This window comes from Schistocerca gregaria, chromosome 4 (genome assembly GCF_023897955.1).
Source record: "Schistocerca gregaria isolate iqSchGreg1 chromosome 4, iqSchGreg1.2, whole genome shotgun sequence".
Classification (NCBI taxonomy): domain Eukaryota; kingdom Metazoa; phylum Arthropoda; class Insecta; order Orthoptera; family Acrididae; genus Schistocerca; species Schistocerca gregaria.
Window position 1 is genome coordinate 698,481,467 of NC_064923.1, and position 21,665 is coordinate 698,503,131.

Below are 21,665 nucleotides of genomic sequence, written 5' to 3' on the forward strand. Positions count from 1 at the left end.
TATACATCCAAGCATCCAGGTGCAAAGCGTTTTTTGGTAAGTTAACCAGTTGCATATGCAAGGGATTTTGAAAGTCACGACAGCAACAGGAAAACTTCAGGAGCGCTTGGTCGTTTACTTGTCGGTTGTTATAAATATAATATTTACTGTGTTAGCAAACCACCAAATAACATCCGAAATTCAATAAAATTTCATGCGAATACCATGTCTTTTCATAATATTACCTTTCAAATGTAATACAGTACTGGAAATCTGTATTAAAGGCGTGGTTTCTACGAAAGTAAAAGTAAAAAGTATGAACTACACATGTATCGAATTTATTATGAAAGTAATATATGCATATAAGACAAATAATAAGACAGAATTACATAGTTTCCTTTATAACAGTAACAAAATAAGGCATTTCCTTTTCCTGGATGGAAATTTGTATAAATGCACTCACTGTCCAGTTGTGTTGTTGCATTGTTAGTACTTCGCCCAACCCCCGTTCTCCTAATTACCTCAAAAATTCTTTTCGGCATTTTTTAAGTTAGGATTTATAGTTCTTGTAGTGAGATTGCCTCCCACTTTTCTGGTATCGCTCTTTTCAACTCGCGTAAGGTCTCAAATTGCCTTCCATTACGATTAACACGTCTTACCAAAATTCACCAAAGGTTTTCCTCGGGGTTCAGATCCAGGCTACGTGAAGGCCAGGCCAAGAAATCGTTATACTTATCTTGAAACCATTTTTTGTTGTAGGAGAAACATGGACAGATGCGTTATCTTAGTGAAACATTAGACTTTTGTCCCCTAGGTCCTCACAAATTCTAATCAATTTGTCTCTAGCACCTCAGTGCACATCTCAAAGTGCACTGTAGTGCGTGATTTACCTTTAGCGCAGAACACTTCCACCACCAAAATTAGTGCTCATTCTTATCTGCGGCTCTGTTCTCAGATCATGCCAATCATATTGAAATCCAGCTCATCTAAATTGAACTTATCATCACAGGAGATCAATTTACCCCAGTCTGACATTTTTTTCAACAAACTCCAATCTAGTCTGTTTATGTTTGAATATTACAGCAGGTTTCTGCAGTCGTTTCTTCAGTGCAAGAAGTTCGTCATGTAGCAAAACTTGTGCACTTTTGAAGTTACTAGTAACTATAAACAGGCGACAAGGTGAGAAGAATAACGGTTTGCGGCCCCTATTTTGCACAAAAGTAAACGTTTCGATGCCTCAGGCAGTTTTCTAGTTTGCCCATCCTTTTCGTCCTGTCCATATCGTGCACCCACTCTAACGAAATTGTGAACCACTGTACTTGGACGCTTCAACTTTTTGCGATTTCACGATTAGAGAGTCCCATTTCCTTGTACGCACCTATGTTTGCTTTTTCATTACGTGATAACTGTTCTCCGCGTGGCGTTGTAACAATCGCGGTTAACCTACACAACCACGCACTGTTACTAATGGGGTCTTTCCTGTCTGCAGTAAAGGGACACACGCACAGACTAACACGGGACAGAGCCGACTGTCTTTATGCCGAGTTCCACCCTCGACCACCTGAACCATTGAAGTCTTCTTATATATTGTACTACTGACATAAATGCGATACAGTTTGACTGCGTTTGTCGGTATGCTTGCTCTCATATACACTCCTGGAAATTGAAATAAGAACACCGTAAATTCATTGTCCCAGGAAGGGGAAACTTTATTGTCACATTCCTGGGGTCAGATACATCACATGATCACACTGACAGAACAACAGGCACATAGACACAGGCAACAGAGCATGCACAATGTCGGCACTAGTACAGTGTATATCCACCTTTCGCAGCAATGCAGGCTGCTATGCTCCCATGGAGACGATCGTAGAGATGCTGGATGTAGTCCTGTGGAACGGCTTGCCATGCCATTTCCACCTGGCGCCTCAGTTGGACCAGCGTTCGTGCTGGACGTGCAGACCGCGTGAGACGACGCTTCAACCAGTCCCAAACATGCTCAATGGGGGACAGATCCGGAGGTTTTGATGGCCAGGGTAGTTGACTTACACCTTCTAGAGCACGTTGGGTGGCACGGGATACATGCGGACGTGCATTGTCCTGTTGGAACAGCAAGTTCCCTTGCCGGTCTAGGAATGGTAGAACGATGGGTACGATGACGGTTTGGATGTACCGTGCACTATTCAGTGTCCCCTCGACGATCGCTCCCCACACCATGATGCCGGGTGTTGGCCCTGTGTGCCTCGGTCGTATGCAGTCCTGATTGTGGCGCTCACCTGCACGGCGCCAAACACGCATACGACCATCATTGGCACCAAGGCAGAAGCTACTCTCATCGCTGAAGACGACACGTCTCCATTCGTCCCTCCATTCACGCCTGTCGCGACTGCACTGGAGGCGGGCTGCACGATGTTGGGGCGTGAGCGGAAGACGGCCTAACGGTGTGCGGGACCGTAGCCCAGCTTCATGGAGACGGTTGCGAATGGTCCTCGCCGATACCCCAGGAGCAACAGTGACCCTAATTTGCTGGGAAGTGGCGGTGCGGTCCCCTACGGCACTGCGTAGGATCCTACGGTATTGGCGTGCATCCGTGCGTCGCTGCGGTCCGGTCCCAGGTCGACGGGCACGTGCACCTTCCGCCGACCACCGGCGACAACATCGATGTACTGTGGAGACCTCACGCCCCACGTGTTGAGCAATTCGGCGGTACGTCCACCCGGCCTCCCGCATGCCCACTATACGCCCTCGCTCAAAGTCCGTCAACTGCACATGCGGTTCACGTCCACGCTGTCGCGGCATGCTACCAGTGTTAAAGACTGCGATGGAGCTCCGTATGCCACGGCAAACTGGCTGACACTGACGGCGGCGGTGCACAAATGCTGCGCAGCTAGCGCCATTCGACGGCCAACACCGCGGTTCCTGGTGTGTCCGCTGTGCCGTGCGTGTGATCATTGCTTGTACAGCCCTCTCGCAGTGTCCGGAGCAAGTATGGTGGGTCTGACACACCGGTGTCAATGTGTTCTTTTTTCCATTTCCAGGAGTGTACATTGTGCACAATTATTGCAACCGGTAATGTTAATTTACTTACAAATATCGATGCCTCTATTCTGATTTCCACTACCGCATGTGTGAAATAATGTTAAAATAATTTGAAAAATCATAAGCGGGACTCGACATAGCGATCCGCCGATTACGGAGCTTGAATGCTAACAACATGACCGCTCAGTGCACCAATACATCATTGAAGCGTAAAACTTCTCCTGCGATTTTCTCACAATCGCCTAAGTACTGCACCTTACTAATTGCGCATTACGGTTTCCTAATGTTACGTTTTCCTAATGCTACAGAAGAATGTTGACGATTAGATGGGTAGATCACGCAGCTAATGAGGAGGTATTGAATAGGATTGGGGAGAAGAGAAGTTTGTGGCACAACTTGACTAGAAGAAGGGATCGGTTGGTAGGACATGTTCTGAGGCATCAAGGGATCACAAATTTAGCATTGGAGGGCAGCGTGGAGGGTAAAAATCGTAGATGGAGACCAATAGATGAAAACAGTAAGCAGATTCAGGAGGATGTAGGTTGCAGTAGGTAGTGGGAGATGAGGAACTTGCACAGGATAGATTAGCATGGAGAGCTGCATCAAACCAGTCTCAGGACTGAAGACAACAACAACAACAACAACAACAACAACAACAACAACAATGGACTACTGAAAGTGCACGAAGTTGTAAGGAAATCAGTGACACGACGTCGTTACTCCCCATTGTTAGTTCAATGCGGCGCGCTGGCCGGGACGCCATTCCTTGTCATTAATCCACGTGGTGGATTTGATCTGGGACTGACTCGTATCCTCGAATCCGGGAAGCAGCACTTTCTGCGCGCGTCTATCTGGGCGGGTTAGGTTGCAACAGTTGGGCAGAGATGAAAAGGAACTTGACAGGACAGACTATCGTGGAAAGCTACATCAGACCAGTCTTTTGACTGAACACCACCACCATCACCACCACCAACACCACCACCAGCAACAACAACAACCAACTGTAGCACGAAGTGCATTCATGCTCATAAATGAAGGATAATGCTGATACATGGTGCGAAACGCTCTGATGAGCGATCTGCGGGTTTAAATCACCTCGGGGAATGACCATGCGGTGGATCTGACCTGGGGTCGTCGCACGGTGGCGCTGGCAGTGGCCCGCACACGCACAGGTGTGTTGGTGCATGTCAGAGTATGGGGCAGCTAGTATGTGTGCAGACTTTTCAGATGTGCTAATGGTGACTGAGTGTTGAAAATGGCTCAAATAACACATATCGATGACGTTATGAGGGGTAGAATACTAGGGCGACTGGTGGCTGGTCAAACACAGCAGGTCGCAGCACGGGCCCTCCATGTGCCACCAAGTGTGTTCTCAAGATTATGGCAACGATTCTATCAGACAGAAAACGTGTCCAGGCGCTACAGTACGGGACGTCCACAGTGAACAACACTACAAGAAGACCGATATCTCACCATCAATGCCCGCAGACGGCCACGGAGTACTACAGGTAGTCTTGCTCGGGACCTTACTGGAACCACTGGAACAGTTGTCTCCAGAGACACAGTCCACAGACGACTGAACAGATTTGGTTCATTCGCCCGGAGACCTGCAAGGTGCATCATTTCACTGACCCCTGGTCACAGGAGAGTATGTTAAGCCTGGTGTCAAGAACTCAGTACATGGTCATGGGAACAGAGGTCCCAGGTTACGTTAATGGACGAGTCCAGGTATATAATCTGAACAGTGCTTCTCGCCGGGTTTTCATCTGGCATGAACCAAGAACCAGATACCAACTCCTTAAGATCCTTGAAAGGGATCTGTATGGAGGTCGTGGTTTGATGGTGTGGGAGGGCATTATGATTGGTGCACGTACACCCCTTCATGTCTTTGACAGAGGAACTGTAACAGGTCAGGTGTATCGAGACGTCATTTTGCACCAGTATGTCCACCTTTTCAGGGGTGCAGTGGGTCCCACCTTCCTCCTGATGGGTGATAATGCACGGTCTCACCGAGCTGCCATTGTCGAGGAGTACCTCGAAACTGAAGATATCAAGTGAATGGAGTGGCCTGCCTGTTCTCCAGACCTAAACTCCATCGAGCCCGTCTGGAAAGATCTCGGTCGACGTATCGCTGCATGTCTTCAAACCCCTAGGACACTTCAGGAGCTCCGACAGGCACTGGTGCGAGAATGGGAGGCTATACCACAGCAGATGCTCGACCACCTGAGCCAGAGTATACCAACCCGTTGTGCGGCCTGTGTACGTGTGCATCGTGATCATATCCCATACTGATGTTGGGGTACGTGCGCAGGAACCAGTGGCATTTTATAGCGTATGTGTTTCGGGACGGTTTTCTCAACTTATCACTAATACCGTGGACTTACCGATCTGTGTCGTGTGTGTTCCCTATGTGCCTATGCTATTAGCGCCAGTTTTGTGTAGATCCACGTTGTCTGGCACCACATTCTGCAATTATCCTTAATTTATGAGCATGAGTGTCTTTTGCTAACGTAAGTGATTTCCGGAGTTTTATCACGGGCGCACTAGAGAGCCATGGAATGAACTCGTTCTGTCGTGTCACTCACCAGTTGATCGTGGACGTCCAAGCCGTAGGCCACGGTGGCCAGCACGTCCAGCGTGAGGCAGGCGGTCGCGGCCAGCGCCCACGCGTAGCTGGACACCAGGCACGGCAGTCCGGATACGCGACGCAGCGACACCACTGCAACACACAAGTCACCTTGGAAGGTCTCTGTTGGATTCCTTTCATGTTAATTTCTTAAAACTGTTGTCTAAATGACAGTGTAAATCAGCACACATTCCACTTCTAAATTTACTGTGGTGTTTCTGACTCCATCTGGGAGGAGACTGAACAGTGGAACATATTACTTTTACACATAAACAAGAACGATCTGTCACACTACTACACTTTAAAACACAGTTTATATGTAATTCATGTCACACAGTCTCATATGGAACCTACATCCGCTTTCTTTTATATAGTGTATATGAGAAGATACTGTCATCCCCCTTCCCTTCTGTGTGTAAGGATGAATGAGCAAATGTATTTCTAGTTGCATGCTTGATGGTAGCAGACAAGCCTGTCTGCTAGAGAACAGTAGGACCAATGTCGGAACAGGTAGCTAAGCTTTCTAAAAGCAGAGAGGTTTATATTCTTAGTATGGTCCTGTTCGTCCCTTGTCATGTTGGTATAGGAAGCTGCCTCTCTTCTCACTTCCGTTTGTATCTGTTCAGCACCCTCAGTAGGGGCCCAGGCAGACGGCCCGCGGCGAGCGTCTGAAGTGGTAAGATCTCCGGCTAAGCGCGTCTCTGCTAAGTCTGTAGGACAATAGATTTCTTAAGTTCAGCCTAACTGAAAATTTAATCACCTTTATTTCAGGTTCAGATGTAAAATATCTAATGTTATCTTAAATTGCAACGCAGTGTATTTCGAGTGTGAAGTTCAGAATATCTTACAGTAGTTGCTTTGTCACTACTTCGTGAGTAAAGTGGAACCACGTGTTGATCAGTACCTCTAACTAAGATCATCAATCTTAAATGCGAATGTGCGTATGATTATAACGTCTCGTCTTGACAATATTTTTCAATATAGCAACTTTTCTTTACTTTAAACCCACGTGGGGTGTACTTTGTGAGACCAGTACCACGTGCTTATACAATTGTTTGACCCATAAGGTTAATAGTAAGACGACAGTAACCAGCTCAAGGTTTTTCTTTTGTAATATGTGTTTCGATGTAATTTAGTTTAATTATCAAAATTATTGTGGAGCTACACTCTTTGTGTAAACCAAGTTGAGCACGTGAAGCATGTGGTGTAATCATCAAAGTAGCCCTCAGCTATTCTTTTCAGGAAGATTTCACAGGAAGTTAGTATGAATTTAGTATACCAGTTGGTGGTAATTTCATGACGGACAGGATTGCGCTACGAACATTACTTCTTTGGGTGAAAATTGAATCGGTTGGTTGTGGTTAATTTCCTCTTGTAAATGTTTCAACGTTCTTCGTGTGTTATTTTATGAATGCAGTGTTGTATGCAGTCTCCCAATCTTGGCTCCATATTGGATGTGTTCCGTACGATTACAAACTCACAATCCTAAATAAGGCACCAGTTTAGTTATGAATCAAGTTTAATATGCTGAAATTTTAACGGAACAATGATCAATGTTAAAATAAATGTCCAAATATAAACTGATTTATTTGTTTTTATTATATTCTCTTTATATATAACACCGGTTGTTGTAAGATGACTATTAAAAGATTATAATTAATGTTAGTCTGGTTGGGTATTTGGTAAGCTAGACTGGATACCTGGTGAAACAGTTGCTCAGTAATGCAATGTTAACTTCCCCAGATAGCTCTCAGGTATTAACCCGCTTTTATTGTCTTGAATATGACCACCGCTTTCAGAACAACTTAAAGCATCAACTTTACAACCTCCTACAGCACGTCCTCTGTAGTGCCGTTGTTCGTCCAGATGCTCCGCTACCAACTTCCTGCAATACGAGGCACATCTAAAAAGCTTGGTGATTGGCCTCTATCTGAATGACCATCATCATCAGCAGCAGTCGAAAATACCTCCCCCAGACTTGTCGTTGCATCAAGATTCACTCGAGCTGCTCATGTTTTCTTATGTCATCTACCCACTTCCCACTCTCACTTTCAAGGGATTTCCCCCACACCCCTCCCAGATTTAGTGCTAAGACGGCCCAGTGGACAGCCCGTCAAAAACTGAACACAGATCAGGAAGAAGGTGTACTCAGCTGTGGAAAAAGAAGCAAAATCTAAACAGCGAACGATCCAAGCTCCAGATGTGCAACATCGAGGAAAGTTCAATAGCCGCAGCGTCGTGGTTATGTGGTCACCATCTTAGACTGCGAAGAGGGATTTCTGTGTTCAAATACCCTTGTAACAACATAGCTTACACACTACATACCTTTTATTGATTCATTTAGCTTTCTGTTTTGTTCAACATCCCATCGTTGAACTTCTGTAATTAGTGTATGATTAATTTGGCACTGTAATGAAGTGCAACCTCTGTAGTATGCGCAATATGATCAAATGATATGTTTTGTCTATCTCACATAATCTCTTTCGTTGTATTTAAAACAGAATAATTTTATTTCAATAATTTTGTGTAGGACTAGCAATATGTGCAAAATCGCTCTGAGCACTATGGGACTTAACATCTGAGGTCATCAGTCCCCTAGAACTAAGAACTACTTGAACCTAACTAACCGAAGGACATCACACACATCCATGCCCGAGGCAGGATTCGAACCTGCGACCGTAGCGGTCACGTGGTTCCAGACTGAAGCGCCTAGAACCGCACGGCCACACCGACCGGCCCAATATGTGCAAATGATGTGTTTTGTTTAAAATTAGTGTTTGCTGTTATGTAAACTGCTGACCTTCACTTAGGGTTCTTAGTTATTTTGTATGTAAAAGGTGGTGTGGTTCCCTTCCGGAACGGAACTTTGTAGCGCGCGCAAATTGTGGAAGGCATGCATAGAAAGGTGGAACCAAGAGTCAGTCGGGGACGAACTACCAAACTGCCAACAGCTTATGTAAAAGTCATGTATCGTGCTGGTGCTGAGAGAGGCTTTTCATGCCGTTTTCCAGTGTGCCAAAGCCTCGGATGGATGGATTGTTAATCTAGCTAGAATTATGTTGGAATTGATATCTATCATCGCCACTAAGAAATGACAGATTCCAGCAATTCTACCTGCAAATCCACCTACCGACATGCAGTTGCCACCACATTGCGCAATCACTGTAATGAATAGAAGAACTATAGTAATGTGCAGTGAAGGATCAGCTCATTGGATGTTATAGTTTACTCAAATATAAGGTAACTTATACTCGAACCCTTTTACCTACATTGATTTTTTATCCCCAGTCACACAACCACTTAGGGTCCTTCTCATGTCAGAAATGCTTACCGAGTGTCCATATTGTGAAAACAGGAAAGCCCAGTTATTAATTCAATAATGTCACTTGAAGATAGTAAGAAGAAACTAAGTTGAAGTTAATTAACAGAACTGAGTAATATAGTAAATGATGCTTGCTGAAAAAAGTTTTCTATTAAAACTGCTTATTAATGTTTTGTTGCCAACTTCAAAAGAGAATGTTCTCAAAACTGTGGCTTATAGAGTTGGTTCGATGGTTGGTTTGGGGAAGGAGACCAGACAGCGTGGTCATCGGTCTCATCGGATTAGGGAAGGATGGGGAAGGAAGTCGGCCGTGCCCTTTCAGAGGAACTATCCCGGCATTTGCCTAGAGTCATTTAGGGAAATCACGGAAAACCTAAATCAGGATGGCCGGGCGCGGGATTGAACCGTCGTCCTTCCGAATGCGAGTCCAGTGTCTAACCACTGCGCCACATCGCTCGGTGCTTATAGAGTTTTGCGAATTAAATTATCACAGCGCAGACTGTTGAAAATCACCCAAAGGTGAGCTATTGTCTTATAACCACGTCAAGTTGTGTTCTACTGTAGTAATAGTTGAGAACTATGACTGTTGAAAGTTACATGTTCATGCTTGTTAACGAATTGTTTCTCTAGTGTATTGGAAGTGTGTTTAGTTTGCTCTACTGCAGTGGTCAAGATTAAGGGCCCCCTCCATTAAAAGTAGTTCAATGGCACAAAGTTACTTAATTAGATAAAGTTTCAGTTACTCTTGCTATTCAAGTCTAATTCTGTACAATATTGGGTTCTTCTTGTCTATTAAAAGTACATATTAATGGTGTAACAGGATCCACTGTTTGTCTATTGTGCTCAAGCTAGATAACGATTAATAGAAAGACCACTATCTATGAAAACAGTAACTTCTTTATTCAAAAGATAGTTAGAAGTAATTTGTTAGTGACCTCCATTTAATTTTCATTCTAATTAGACTGATGTTTAGTAGTGAGAGACTTAATCTATGCACAATAACTAATTTTGCTGTGAACCATATCCATATTTCATGTCAGATAGGAATATGCTTGAAAAGTAATATTGAACCTTTGACCAATTTACGATTCTACAGTGAATATTAATAGTTACGTTATTGAGACCATCCAATTTGACTAAGTCCTCGAGGTAATAGTGCGTTTCGTTATCTGTTATATTTATGCAAATAGCCTGCTCTGCTCTGTCAGTTCCAACCCTAACGTGAACAAATGCAGGTGCCAGAGTTCATTGCACTCTCGTGTGAAAAACTATGGGCTGTGTTTGCCCATTGAAGTTACTTATTTTCAGTTCTCGAACAAGAATGTTACTCATTCTTGTGCCTTACTTGGCTGGCCACCATTTTTATTATCATTTGGACGCTATGGATAAGTAAATTATTGTTTGTTACTGTTTAAATACTTACGTAATTCTGACTTTCACTTCCGATAAGCCACCTCCGTTAGGTACAACACGGTCAACATAACAAAATTCCTTTCAGAGGGTAACACTGCTCTGTTGCTTCATACCATAATTGCTTTAAAAAGATAGTTTTATTTCACGACCTGCCACCATCTTTAAGGTTGTGGTATAGCAGTAGCAGACGGTAGTGTTACACATGGCTTTTCCGTGACAGGACTATTTGTTCTGTTGGGGCATACTACGTAATAAACCAAATTTGGTATTTGATTGCACAAGCTGCGTAAATGCAGTGACAGTGTTATACCCTCGTGACCAATTTTTTGTTTTTCTTTTTAGAAGATTATGAACTGTGTGTCCGGTCATTGACGTGCCTGCTTGTTTTACTCAAATTTGTGTCCGTGCTGTGCTGTAAAGTGCGTTTGCAGCAGCGAGAAGTAACGAAGGGATTTCTAGACGTGCGTACCTCCTATTCGTTCTGCACAAGTACCACATATTACGACTCTTGCATCCCGTCTTGGAAGTTTTGACTCTTGAATTCCTTTGTTGCAACGTAGTTCACACCAGTTTAGTTGCTCTTTCCATTTCTGTGAGAGGTCTATGCGGCATCTCGCCTGCTCTCACTGTTCAGTCACACTTACTTGCGACGGTAATACATTCTTTAACGAATCTATAGTATGACAATCGCCAAGACTACAAAAGGAGGATGGCCACGTCAATAATCAGGTGGAGAGTTCATAATTTTATGAAAAAAATTTACACTGATGCGCCAAAGAAACTGGTATAGGTAGGCGTATTCAAATACAGAGGTATGTAAACTTGCGGAATGCGGCGCTGCGGTCGGCGCGCATATATAAGACAATAAGTGTATGACGCAGTTTTTAGATCGATTACTGCTGCTTATCAAGATTTAAGTGAGTTTGAACGTGCTATGATAGTCGGCGTAGCGATGGGACACAGCGTCTCCGAAATAGCGATGAAGCGGGGATTTTCCCGTACGACCATTTCACGAGTGTGGCCTGGATATCAGTAGTCCGGTAAAACATCAAATCTCAGATATCGCTACGGCCGGAAAAAGATCCTGCAAGAACGGGGCCAACGACGACTGAAGAGAATCGTTCAGCGCGGCGGAAGTGCAATCTTTCCGCAAATTGCTGCAGATTTCTATGCTGGGCTATCAAAAAGTTTATCTTGCGAACCATTGAACGACACACTATCGATATGGATTTTCGGCGCCGAAGGCCCACTCGTGTACCGTTGATGACTGCACGACACAAAGCTTTAAGACTTGCCTGTGCCGATTGGACTGTTGATAACTGGAAACAGTCTTGTTGGACGAGTCCCGTTTCAAATTGTATCGAATGAATGGACGTGTATGGATACTGAAACAATCTCAGGAATCCATGCACCCTGCATGTCAGGAGGGGACTGTTGCGGAGCCTCTGTTACGGCGTGGGGCGTGTGTAGCTGGAGTGATATGGGACCCCTGATACGTCTAGATACGACGCTGACAGGTGAGACGTACGTAACCACCCTGTCTGATCAGACAAGATGTATCCATTCATGTCCATTGTGCATTCCGACGGACTTGGGCAATTACAGCAGGATAATGCGGCACCCCACACGTCCAGAATTTCTGCCGAGTGACTCCAGAAATACTCTTCTGAGTCTAAACACTCCCGCTGGCCACCAAACTTCCCAGACAGGAACATTACAGAGCATATCTGGGATGCCTTGCAACGTGCAGTTCAGAAGAGATTTACAACCCCTCGTACTCTTACGGATTTATGGAAACCTCTGCAGGATTCATGGTGTCAGTTCCCTTCAGCACTACTTCAGACATTAGTAGAGTCCATGCCACGTCGTGTTGCGGCACTTATGCGTGCTCGCTGGTGCCCTACACGATATTAGGCAGGTGTACCAGTTTCTTTGGCTCTTCAGTGTTTATATGGGGTGCGAGGGATATTTGAGCACGGATCTCACGCTATATAGTCCAATACCGTGACCACACAGCAAGGACGCCGTGTGCCTTGCAAGTTTCCTGATGTTGAACATTTGTAAGAAATTGAATGTCAGGATATAGAACCGCCCACTCGCACCCCCTACAGAGTTAAACACCTGATAATCTTTTTAACCTGAAAGGCTAGTCAAAATTCCTATTTTACATTGACTCTGCAGCATTTAGTGAACACTCAAAGAAGTCCTCATTTGCTTTATTGTTAAAAGAAGAAATAACGACAGATGCATCATTTCACCCAGTTCCTTACGTTTCTTTTACTCTGTTTTTATTTCTATCTTTAGTCAAAAATGCACATTGTACGCAAAAATTGGGACAAATGAAATCATTATTCTTTACACTTTTTCCGGTGAGAAGGGGTACTGGCTATTAACTTTTCGACAAAATGTTACCAGTTCAGATAATACAGTGAAGGGTTTCACGACCGGACGTCATAGTTGCTGACAAGTATTCCGTACTGTATGGCCGTGGCCGAAGAAACTTTTCGGTTCTTGATATTTTGTCTGGAGCTAATCTTCGGAATATACTAGATACGACTCCTGAAGATGTCCATCGCAGCTCTGGACGAAACTTCAGGAACCGAAAAGTTTCTTCGACCACAGCCACACACTAATCAGCAGCTGTTACTAGCTCGGCTTCATCAAATTTTATTTTCAGGACGTTGTCTCTACGAAAGCCCTGACAATTGTCTTCGATCTCGCGTAGTTACTTGTCTATTTTGCAAATAAGAAAAATATTTCCTGACTGCATTTTTATCACAAGCAATGATTTCCAAATTACAGCATGATAAACAAAACCTTTTTTTAACCACACAGTATAGCTGGTACATTTGTCAAATAAGCGGTGACATAATTATTGTTCTAAAGAAAAGACACTCTGAAAATTGTAGTAGAAAACAAGTCATGTCTAGGATAACCAACCGTTATTACTCTAATAACACTAATGGAGTGTAACTAAACCAAATAGACGGCGACAGAATCACGATAACGTATGGATGGCAAACCCATCTCATGTATGTAACGAATTTTATAATAATGTTTTATAATTAATATTTACCTATTATGTAAGAAATACTGAACCAAACTTATGTATCATTTACTTACACATGACCTGACGATGGCTATTTGCTGAGATAAGAGTGTAGTAACGAATAAAACGGTCTGACTTAGCAGCGTTTTTGAAATCTTAATAACGTAATGTCCTTAAAAGAATCTATTCTGTATGACAAGTACTGACTATTACTATGGGATGTATAGCAAAGAAAATAAATACAGTAAAGAACATAAACAGAAGCGTAAAATGGCCTAGAATACATGTGGTAATCTAAAAAGAGCTTACTGAAAGTGTAAGTTCGCCATCAGCATGTGTAACTAGTCTTGAATTACGGCAACGAGACAGAGTTGCAATCCAGAACCTGCTGAGAAACTTACAATACTGAGGGTTAATGATAGAGGAAAGGAAGGATGGTAATATTTAAGTGCTTGTATTGTGTTTAACGTGACACCTTGTCGCACCCAAAGCACTGCATCTCGCTTCCCTGTAAGCAATATGAAAGTCTGCGAGATCGTTGTTTTTGTAGCTGCTTACGCTGACTATGGCGCGGTGAAGCACACAAGTGCAGTGCTTCACAACACTCCCAACATAACACATCAGATGCTTAGTGGGACAAATGGCTCTGAGCACTGTGGGATTTAAAATTTGAGGTCATCAGTCCCCTATACCTATAACTACTTAAACCTGACTAACCTAAGGACATCACACACATCCGGACTTAAGCGCCTAGAACCGCTCGGCCTCAACGGCTGGCTTAGTGGAACAGACCCATACTGTGATACACATCCAAACACATGCGCTTACCTTACAAACGCTTGTTGCTGATTGGCTGCCTCTCTATATCTCTATATTTAAATATAAAATATTATATTAATATAAATATTTATATTAATTATAATAATATAATTGAATAATTTATCTATAATTAGATTATTTAATTAATAAATATATGAGTTAACTTAATATAAAAAAGAATTCATATTAATAACATATTATATTAAATTACATAATTGTATAAAATATATTTATTATATTATTTAATCTTTCTTTATTTATTAGTGAAAAGAAAGATTAAATAAGAAAGAATATAATACATTTATTGCTATACATGTTCCATATTAATCTTTAATTATATATAATAGAGAAGTTATTGTGGTCATACGGGGGTCCGTATCTTTTTTTTTGTTAATGTTTGTGGTTTTTTTCTTTTTCTTTCTTTAAATATTTGAATCTTTTATTTTTTCTTAGTTTAATAAATTTTTAAATTTCTTATTTTTTATTCCTAAAAGTTTTATTATAATTTATAAGTTAAATAAGGAAAAATTATATAATTATAAATTATAATAATATAAATATTGTATTTATCTTTAAATTTTATATCTTTGTTGGTTTAAAGATTTTATTTATCTCATTTATTTAGTGAAATTTTTCGAGAAAAGTTAATAGAAGAGTTAAACTTCTAATTTTATGTTTTCAAAACATGCTTTTCCTAAGCTAATTAACTTTATTATTCCTTAATTAATTTATCTCATGTGTTTGCAACATGGAAATTAATTAAGAAGTATGTAAAGTAGATAATTGTTAAGATTTGTCCTGTTATAATATAAGGTTCTTCAACAGGTCGTTTACCAATTCATGTTAGTAAGCATACAACAACTACTATAATTCAGAATAAAATTTGATTAATAGGGTAGAATTGAATACCTCAGAATGGTGTTTTATTGTAAAATGGTAAGATTATTAAGATTCTAATTGATAAAAATAATGCAATAACACCTCCTAGCTTATTAGGAATTGATCGTAAAATTGCATATGCAAATAAGAAATATCATTCTGGTTGAATATTAACTGGAGTTACTAATGGGTTGGCAGGTAAAAAGTTATCTGGATCTCCTAATAGGTAAGGATTGATTAAACATAGTATAATTAATAGTGATGTTATTAATACAAATGTAATAGAATTCTTAAAAGTGAAGTATGGATGGAATGGGATTTTTTCAATAGCTCCATTTAGTCCTATAGGGTTATTAGATCCTGTTTGGTGAAGAAAAAATAAATGAATTGCTGCTATAGCAGCAATGATAAATGGTAATACAAAATGGAATGTGAAGAATCGATTTAATGTTGCATTATCAACAGCAAATCCTCCTCACACTCATTGGACTAAATCTGTTCCTAAGTATGGGATTGCTAATAATAAATTAGTAATTACTGTTGCACCTCAAAAAGATATTTGACCTCAGGGTAAGACATCCTATAAATGCAGTTGCTATAACTAAAAGTAAAATCACTGGACCAATCATTCAGGTATGTATATAAATATATAAGATCCGTAGTAAATTCCCCATCCTACATGTAAGTAAATACAAATAAAAAATATAGATGATCCATTTGCATGTAAGGTTCGAATAATTCAACCATTATTTACGTCTCGGCATATGTGTACTACACTACTAAATGCTATTTCAATATTTGATGTATAATGTATAGCTAAAAATAGACCAGTTACGATTTGAATTACCAAATATAACCCTAATAGGGACCCAAAATTTCATCAAAATGAAATATTTGTTGGGGCTGGTAAGTCAATTAAAGAGTTATTAATAATTTTTATTAAAGGATGTCTTAATCGTAAGGGTTTATTCATTAGTGATTTATCTTATTTTACGAATAGGTCCCTGATTAATATTAGTGATTTTAACAACTGCTAGTAGTGCTAAAAATAAATAAATTATTATTATTATTGTAATAATGAATGTTGGTCTGTTATATAAATTTTCTAAAGATATTGTTATTTCTTGATAATTGATTGAATTATCAATATTTATAGTTTCAGTGTTTTTGAAAAAGTCTATAAATATTGTTATATCTAGAATAATTAATGTTGATATGATAAATACTCACATTCCAGAATGAGATTTTCACTCTGCAGCGGAGTGTGCGCTGATATGAAACTTCCTGGCAGATTAATCTGCCAGGAAGTTTCATATCAGCGCACACTCCGCTGCAGAGTGAAAATCTCATTCTGGAAACATCCCCCAGGCTGTGGCTAAGCCATGTTTCCACAGTATCCTTTCTTTCAGAAGTGCTAGTTCTGCATGTTTCGCAGAAGAGCTTCTGTAAAGTTTGGAAGGTAGGAGACGGATACTGGCAGAAGTAAAGCTGTGAGTACCGGGCGTGAGTCGTGCTTCGGTAGCTTAGTTGGTAGAGCACTTGCCCGCGAAAGGCAAAGGTCCCGAGTTCGAGTCTCGGTCGGGCACACAGTTTTAATCTGCCAGGAAGTTTAATACTCACATTGTTAATGTAATAATTATAGTAATTGATTTAGGTTTAAATATTTCGTTTGATGCAATTCTTGTAATATAAATAAATAGGACTAATATACCACCAAGAAACGTTAAAAATAAAATATATGATAATCAATATCTTTCTATTATTGTTCCTGTTATTAATCCAACTAGGAAGGTTTGAAGGATAATAAAAAGCATTATTGATATTTGGTGTCTTAATTTAATAAAGTTAATATTTATTACATTTGATAATGATATAATTATTATTTTAATCATTTCAGGGTTAGTTTATTTAAAATATCGGTTTTCGTGACCGATGATGGAAGCTTTTCCACCTCTGAAGTTTTAAAAGTGGGGGCTTGACTTATTTCCGATGTACAAGACCGGCGTTTTTTTAAAACTATTAAAACTAATGTTTATATTCTCTGTTTTAACTTCTTTGTTGATTTATTTTGCTGGTGTTTATGTTTTTTCTTCTAAACGTAAACATTTATTAATGGTTCTTTTGAGATTAGAATATATTGTTCTTTCTTTGTTTATATTAATTATTGTTTTTCTTATTGAGTTTGATTATGATTCTTTTTTCCAGTTATTTTTTTAGGTTTTTCTGATTGTGAGGGTGCTTTAGGTCTTTCTATTTTAGTTTCAATAATTCGTTCTCATGGTAATGATTTTTTTAATTCTTTTGGTCTATCTTTATGTTAATGTATTTATTTATAACTATTTTTTGATCCCTCTTTGTTTATTGAATAATTGTTGGTTCATTCTTTAATGTTTCTGTCGAGTTTTGTGTTTATAATTTGTGTTTATTCATATGCTGATTTGAATATAATTAGATATTATTTTGGTATTGATTATTTTTCTTTTATTTTAATTTTGCTTAGTTTTTGGATTTGTTCTTTAATAATTACTGCTAGAGGTTCAGTTTATTTAAGTTCATATCATTCTAATTTTTTGTTTTTATGGTTTTAATTCTAATAATTATGCTTTACTGTTCATTTGCTAGATTAAGTCTTCTTTCTTTTTATATTTTTTTAGGCTAGATTAGTTCCTACTTTACTTTTAATTTTGGGTTGAGGTTATCAACCTGAGCGTTTCCAGGCTGGTGTTTTTTTAATTTTTTATACTTTAGTTGCTAGATTGCCTTTATTATTAGTTTTATTTAAGGTTTATGATTTTGCTAATACTTTATATTTTCCTTTATTAGTTGATTTTGGTTCTTATTATTTTATATTTTATGTATTTATAATTTTGGCTGTTTTAGTTAAGATACCAATATTTTTAGTTCATTTATGGCTTCCTAAGGCTCATGTAGAGGCCCCTATTTCAGGTAGAATGATTCTTGCTGGTGTTTTATTGAAGTTAGGTGGTTATGGTATTTTTCGTGTTATAAAGGTTATTTCTTATTTAGGTTTAAAGTTTAATTATTTTTCATTATCTTTAGGCTTGTCTGGAGGTGTTATTGTACGATTTTTTGTTTTCGTCAGGTTGATTTAAAGTCTTTAATTGCATATTCTTCTGTTCTCATATAAGAATGGTTATTGGTGGATTGATGACTATGAATTGATGAGGTTGTGTAGGTTCTCTTTCTTTCATGGTTGGTCATAGTTTATGTTCTTCTGGTTTATTTTGTTTATCTAATATTATTTATGAACGTTTAGTTAGACGAAGATTATTAATTAACAAGGGTATAATTAATTTGATACCAAGAATGGCTTTATGATGATTTCTTTTAAGATCATCAAATATGGCTGCTCCTCCTTCTTTAAATTTGGTAGGTGAAATTAGATTATTAAATAGAATTATACTTTGATCTTCTTTTAGATTTTTTGCTTTAATTTTTTTATCTTTTTTAGAGCTGTTTATACTTTATATATATATTCTTATTCTCAGCATGGTAATTATTATTCTGGTGTTTATACTTGTTCTCTTGGTTATTTTCGTGAATATCATCTTTTACTTTTACATTGATTGCCTTTAAATATTCTTTGTTTAAAGGGTGAATATTTCTTTGATTAGTTTGCTTAAGTATTTTAATTAAAAAAATTGTTTTGTGGAATCAATGATATGAAGTTTTTCATCTTAGGCTGTGAATTTATTTTCTATTTGTTCTTTAAGTTTTTTCATTGTTTTTTTCGAGAACTATAATTTTTATTTTAGGTATTTATTATTTAATAATTGATTATAGAGTTTTTGTTGAGTGTGAGCTTTTTAATTTAAATGGTTCTATAGTTGTTATAACTTTAATTTTGGATTGAATATCTCTTATTTTTATGTCTTTTGTTATATATATTTCTTCTTTGGTTATTTATTATAGAGAGGATTATATGTCTGGCGAAAAGAACATAAATTGTTTTCTTATTATTGTTTTAATGTTTATTGTTTCTATAGGTTTTTTAGTTATTAGCCCTAATTTAATTAGAATTTTATTAGGTTGGGATGGTTTAGGTTTAGTTTCTTATTGTTTAGTTATTTACTATCAAAATGTAAAATCTTATAGTGTGGGTATATTAACTGCACTTTCTAATCGTATTGGTGATGTTGCTATTTTGATTTCTATTGCTTGAATGTTAAATTTCGGTGGTTGAAATTATATTTATTATTATGATTTTATTTCTAATTCTTTTGAAATAAAGCTCATTACTATATTAATTGTTTTGGCAACTATAACTAAGAGAGCTCAGATCCCTTTTTCTTCTTGACTTCCTGCTGCTATAGCAGCTCCTACCCCTGTTTCTGCTTTAGTTCATTCTTCTACTCTTGTTACTGCTAGTGTTTATTTATTAATTCGTTTTAGACCAATATTAGTTACTTATAATTGTGGTTGATTTTTACTTTTAATTGGTTGTATAACTATATTTATGGCTGGATTGGGTGCTAATTTTGAATTTGATTTAAAGAAGATTATTGTTCTTTCTACTTTAAGACAACTTTGTTTAATAATAAGAATTTTAGCTATGGGTTATCCAAAGCTTGCGTTTTTTAATCTATTGGCTCATGCTTTATTTAAGGCATTATTATTTATAGGTGCAGGTTCAATAATTCATAATTTAAAGGATTCTCAGGATATTCGTTTTATAGGCTCAATTGTTAATTTTATACCTTTAACTTCAGTTTGTTTTAATGTTTCTAGTTTGTCTTTGTGTGGTACACCTTTTTTAGCAGGATTTTATTTAAAGGATTTAATTCTTGAGATGGTTTGTTTGAGATGAATTAATCGTTTAATTTTTTTCTTTATTTTTTTTCTACTGGTTTAACTGCTTCTTACTCTTTTCGTTTGTTTTAAATTCAATATCTGGTGATAATAATTTTTATTCTAGATTTTCTTTTGATGATAAGGGTTATTATATTTCGTTTGGAATAATTGGTTTATTGTTTGTTGCTGTATTTGGTGGTAGTCTTTTATCTTGATTAATTTTTCCTATTCCTCATGTGATTGCTTTGCCTTATTATTTAAAGTTTTTAACTATTACAGTTGTTATTTTAGGTGCTTATTTAGGTTATCTTATTTCTAATTTTGATTTTTCTCATAATTTATTTTCTTTAAGTATACTTTCTTTTGTCAGATTTGCCGGTTCTATATGATTTATACCTTTTCTTTCAACTAAGTTTATTAGATATATTCCTTTAAAAATAGGTTATTATTCATCTAAGTCATTTGATTATGGTTGAGGTGAATTACTTGGTGGTCAAGGTTTATATAGATTATTTATTTATTTAATTGGTTATATTCAGGGTTGATATGATTCTAATTTTAAGATTTATCTTTTAACTTTTATTTTTTGAATATTTATTTTAGTAATATTATTTTCCATTTACTTAAATAGCTTATAATTAGAGCGTGACACTGAAGATGTTAAGGAAGTATTTTTACTTTTATATAAATTTTAGAAATGTTAACAGAGTTTAACCACTAATATAAAAGTAAGCAGCTTTCATATTGGCTTTACAGTTCCTTAATTGGAACTATTATAGTTCAGTTATATTATTAACAGTAATACGCCTCTTTTTGGCTTCAGTTAATAAAAATAAGGGTAGTACATACCAATCTTCCAGGTTGAAACTGAGTGCAATATTTCGCTTCTTATTCTATTTAAGGTTGATTGATTATATCAATACTTTTTGAATGCAACGCAAATGTTATATTTAACTACAACCCTTTATTCTGCTCATTGTAAGGCTCCTTGATTTCATTCATGGTATAGTCCGCCTAGTAGGACTAGCATAAAAAATATTGTTGATACTGTTCAGATTAAAATGTCTGATGTTTTAAAGATAATTACAATTGGTAGAATTAGTGGAATTAGTGGAATTTCTACATCAAAAATTAAAAAGATTACTGCGATTAGGAAGAATCGTAGTGAGAATGGTATTCGTGCTGATCTTTTTGGATCAAACCCCTCATTCAAATGGTGATCTTTTTTCTCGATCATTAACAAATTTTTTTGATAGTGTTGTTGCAAGGATTATAACAATTATTGGAATAATAAATCTAATGAAAACTCTTGTAGATAGAATTAGGATTGTTTTTCTTGATTTATATCAAGCTTTCTGATTGGAAGTCAAATATACTATTTATACTAGAAAAACAATTATCTACCTCATCAATAAATAGAAATGTATAAGAATAATCATACTACGTCTACGAAGTGTCAGTATCATGCTGCTGCTTCAAATCCAAAGTGGTGTCTTGGTGAGAATTGATTTATTGAGTGTCGAAGTAGACACGTTGATAAAAAGATTGTCCCAATAATTACGTGTAAACCATGGAATCCTGTTGCAACAAAGAATGTTGATCCATAAACTGCATCTGCAATGGTAAAAGGTGCTTCTCAATATTCGTATGCTTGAAGTATTGTAAAGTATAGTCCTAATAATACTGTGAAGAATAATCCTTGTAATGCTTGAGTATGGTTAGATTCT

General features: G+C 38.0%; 1 protein-coding gene across 1 annotated transcript in view; it reads right to left on the reverse strand.

Annotated features, from left to right (window-relative positions):
- The window catches only part of LOC126267486 (uncharacterized), a 319,130-nt gene that overhangs the window by 180,756 nt on the left and 116,709 nt on the right, over positions 1-21,665 (reverse strand). The window contains exon 4 of the mRNA XM_049972770.1: positions 5,604-5,737. Coding sequence (XP_049828727.1) covers positions 5,604-5,737 — 134 coding nt within the window. The remainder of the gene's footprint in view (positions 1-5,603; positions 5,738-21,665) is intronic.